The 4,323-nt window shown below is 44.3% G+C and overlaps 1 protein-coding gene across 1 annotated transcript; it reads right to left on the bottom strand.

Moving 5' to 3' along the window:
• Positions 1 to 250: 250 nt before the first annotated feature.
• LOC104407553 (urea transporter 2-like) lies at positions 251 to 4,315 on the bottom strand (the record flags this gene model as incomplete). Its single annotated transcript, XM_010016869.1, has 4 exons — positions 251 to 520; positions 1,897 to 1,946; positions 2,471 to 2,605; positions 4,183 to 4,315. Coding segments are annotated over 4 exons (588 nt in total), but the record flags the coding sequence as incomplete, so codon positions are not given.
• Between the last annotated feature and the right edge of the window lie 8 nt (positions 4,316 to 4,323).

Raw genomic sequence — 4,323 nt, 5'->3', positions numbered from 1 at the left:
CCTTATAATTATTATTGATAAGAGGTGACTTTCCAGTTAACCACGTGTGGATTGATAAGGAAGCTATTACTATTTTACCTGAGTGCATATGGGAAAGCTTAGCTCAAGGGCAAATTGTGTTTCCTCTGGACTGTGGGATGCTGAATCCCCAGCCTGCAGACTGCTGCCAAAGGTGGTGTTTGTGGCTGTGGTATGACTGGCTAGCATTTGAAAAGCTACCCCAAAACTATACAGTCGTGTATATCTGAAATCAGTAAGCATGGCGGGTTTCGGGGGTCCACAGGGGGGTTCCTCCTGTGTTTATTTTCGAGTCGCTGGAGGGTTTCTGCTGCTTTCGTTTCTGCTCTTCTCTCCTGCTCTCTGAGGCTCTTCTCTTCATTCTCAGGTAGAAGATCCGGTTGGCTTCTGGGTAGGTGACTTTGCAGAGGGGGATTTTGTAGATGGCTGGGTTGTCTGAGCTTATCAGCAAAAAGAGGAGTGCAGAGAAGCAAAAAGGCCACGTGCAGAGTGGCAGCCCAACCTGGGGGGAAAGGAGAGAGGTGCATTTTGGTACTTCAGTTTGCCTGTTCCCTTTGCTTACTTCCATCTGTTGCTGAATTCTTGCATTTGAGAAGCAGGGAGAACTTGTGCTTTCCCTGGGGACAGCATGACATAGAACATGTCCTCCTGAACCCCTCCATATAGGATCCTCCATTTGGATATAGAGGAGGATGCCCAGATGTAGGTGGCTCCATGGCAGGCGTACATGTGAGCTTGGTTCCTCTGGTTACTGGAGGTCTGGGAAGCTCCTCTGCTACAAAACATCAGTTCAGCTGCTCACCAGAGGTATCCAGTTTATCTGAAATGGATGGGGTTACATAAAGCATCCCACACTGGAGACCTCAGTCCTTTTGGGGATGTAGCTGTTGGTGCTAAATGGCACTTGGCACCAATATTGAAGCAACTGAAGCAGGCTCTGGAGCCTTGCTGGCTGTAATGAAAGCCAAGACATCCAGCTTACACATAAACATCTAAATTCTCCAATAAATGAGCCAAATCCTACCCTCATTGTCCTGTAAAACATCATGTACTGAGTACTATTCACACATATTCCTCATCACCAGTGCCCATGTGTTACTGGAATTGCATCTAACCGTCAGTCCTGCTCTGTGACTCCACCCTTGACCTGACTTGGGGTCTGCCAAAAACAAGATCACAGGAGAGAAAGTAGATGTCTTTTTTTAATGCTGCATCCGAAAAGCAAGCATGCTGAACAAAGCAACCCATCTGCAGGAACCTACACGGTGCTGGGTGGATGCCATATGAATACATTTAATGTATGAAGCTTCTAGTTCTAATTTTCTTTTTCCTTTAAGTTACTAAATCAGTTTTATTAAAATGTGGGTTTGCTTTAATCTCTCAGATCTTAAGAAACAAAGCTTGGCATATCTGGCTTCACCTCCTTCTTGATCTATCTGGATCTGCTCAGTCCTGCCCTCATTTTAGTTCTTATATCCAGATCAAACTTAAACAATATCTATGGGTAGGATGGGTGAAAGACCTTGGAAGAAGCAAGTAAAAATTTAGACCACTGGAATGTGTTCAAAAATATTGCCTGCAGCTATGTATGGCATCTCAAACCATACACTGTTGCTGGAATTCACATAGACGTGCACAATCCCACTGTGGATAACAGGCTTCAAAGGTCTCCAAAATCTTACTAAGAGCTGTAGAGTCTGCAAGTGCACAGTTCAAGTGACACAGAATTTGTACAAGATGTGCCACTGTCTGCAGTGCTCTCATGTCAATGCTGTCAAAACAAAACTGACATGGAGAATTTTGGGGCATTTCCTTAACATTATATCATAACAAACCAAAATATAGTTAAAACAAAGTAAAAAGCCCAAAACACCTTACCACAGATAGGGCATTAGCAAGAGCTGCTCCAGAGTAGGCACAAAATAATGCTGAGAAAAGAAAACCAGACAACTCAGGTGAGGAAACTACTGTTCATCTCTCCAAAGTAATCAGAAATAGTAATATTGTACAACTGCACAGTGAAAAAAAACATCTTCCCAAATACCTGATGTGAGGATTAAAGTTAGAATTCAACAATTAGCTCAAATGCCCCAGTGCTGAATCTGGCTTTAGGGACTACATTTGGTCGTATGTGCTCTGTAGACATGGGTGGTGAATGAAGAAGATGGTTTCGTCAAGAGCAAGTGATGGTGGCCTTTCTATTATCTTTAATTTCTTTTTCTCCTTTCATGAACAGTGCTTCCACTATTTGTAGGTGTTCTTTATGTTATGAGGGCCTAAAGGCCCTTCTCTCTGCACTTTCAGCTTGCACATCCAAGCTGATACCATCACAAAAATAGCTCTTGCGTAGTACCTAGTTTTGCAGCAGTGGTGGCTGGCTTTAAACCTGTACTACTCATAGTCTGTCCGTCTGCATAAATTTATAACATCCCTTTATGTACAAGATACATACCACAAGCAAGTGACAGCAAATGAGTCTGCCAGGTCAGGGCATAGAACATGCCCCCAATTGCAATGCAGGCGAGTGCACAGTTGTAATTGTGTAAGCCAAGGTAGATGCTGTCAAATGGTGATGCAATGCTCAGCGCTGCAAGATAAAAGGCAAGTCTGTGAGGTCAGGTGTGAGAGGTATCTGCAGGAGGACCCGTCACTTGCTGGGAATCTGCTATCTCTTTCCTGTGACATCTAGACAAATACAACTGTGCTCACACTCGCATATAACATGCACATGAGTAAAAAAGATGGAATCAAATGAAGGTACTTATTTTAGAGCTCTGATACTCATAGACTTATATTATCATGGAATGGTTTGGGTTGGAAGGGACCCTAAAGCTCATCCAGTTCCAACCCCCTATACACAGGCAGGGACACCTTCCACTACAGCAGGTTGCTCCAAGCCCCATCCAACCTGGCCTTGAACACAGCCAGGGACGGGGCAGCCACAGCTTCTCTGGGTAACCTGTCCCAGCACCTCACCACCCTCACAGGGAAGAGCTTCTGCTCATTTCAATCTCCCCTCTGGAAGGTTAAAGCCATTCCCCATTGTCCTGTCCCTACAGGTCCTTGTCCAAAATTCCTCTCCAAGTTTCTTGTAGCCCCTTAGGCACTGGAGCAGCTCTAAGATCTCCCCTTCAGGACCCTTCCCTTCTTCAGGCTGAAGCAGCCCAGCTCTCTCAACCTGTCTCCAGAGCAGAGCTGCTCCAGCCCTTGCAGCATCATAATGTCCCTTAGGTTGGAATTTGGCCCAGTCTCAAAGGTTTCTTTCAGGCAAAACTTTCTGCATTATGCACTGAGTGTGTTGTAGTTAGTTCCCCCAGATGGAGGATCTAGCCAGTGTGCAGAAGGACCTTCCCACCCGGCTGTCTTTCTTGCAGAAAGCTATGTTTTCTGTACTGTTCAAACCTCAGGCCTGGCCTTGAATATCAGAGGCACAGCTGAGTGCCTTTTGTGGGGGTGAGCAGAGTTTTCCATCTCTTCCCAGTGACCTTTGCTAGATGCAGTGCAGTTACTGGAGGTGGTCACTCCATCAAAGCTGTGGAAATCCTCCACTGGGATGGAAGCTGAGGGTCTGACCTCACAGGTACTTCTGCAGGATTCTCATAGGCTTCAAGAGTACCAGTAAAAAGGAGAGCACACTATGTAGGGTACAGGCAACCTTTATGTCACTATTAAGATTAATATGTTTCGTGCTATAATGCTCTCACTTGTCTTCTGTTTCATCACCATGCTTATCCCCAGACACCTTCCCCTGACCTTACTCTTCTAGATTAAATGTCAGACCTGTACAAAACTTGCCAAATGGTCTTAACTATACAGATTGTAGATAGTTTTGTTTAAAAACACAAACATAAGGCAGCTCACATTTTCTACAATGTGCTTCAGATCACAAAGAACTTACTGTTGGATGATTGTGCCTTTTCCAAGGTTGTTGTCTCAGACTACATTTATTCCATTATATTTTTTTATTACAATTAGTCAAATAAGTGCCATAAATCTTGTCTAATTTCATCTCTCTTAAGATTGTTTCTCTGGTTAGTGGAGAGGCCTTTTTTAGTGGCATTCATTTAGCTGTTTTTACAAACCTGTAGCAGGATAGAATGAACTGCATCCTAGAAAAGTGGGTTTCTTTTCATTGAGTGATCAGCTCTGAGGCATATTTCTTACCTGCAAACATCCCCACTGTCGATCCAATTGCAGCATGTAAACAAATAAGTGGGGAGGAGATAAGTAGAGCAACAAGGAAGATGCCTCCAGTCCAGGGGTTGTCACAACCATACACTTGACCAATGCCAACTGGGATGGATT

The sequence above is a fragment of the Nestor notabilis genome, unplaced genomic scaffold (assembly GCF_000696875.1).
Source record: "Nestor notabilis isolate BGI_N333 unplaced genomic scaffold, ASM69687v1 scaffold14236, whole genome shotgun sequence".
Lineage (NCBI taxonomy): Eukaryota > Metazoa > Chordata > Aves > Psittaciformes > Psittacidae > Nestor > Nestor notabilis.
This window is presented reverse-complemented; position numbering and strand designations above follow the sequence as displayed.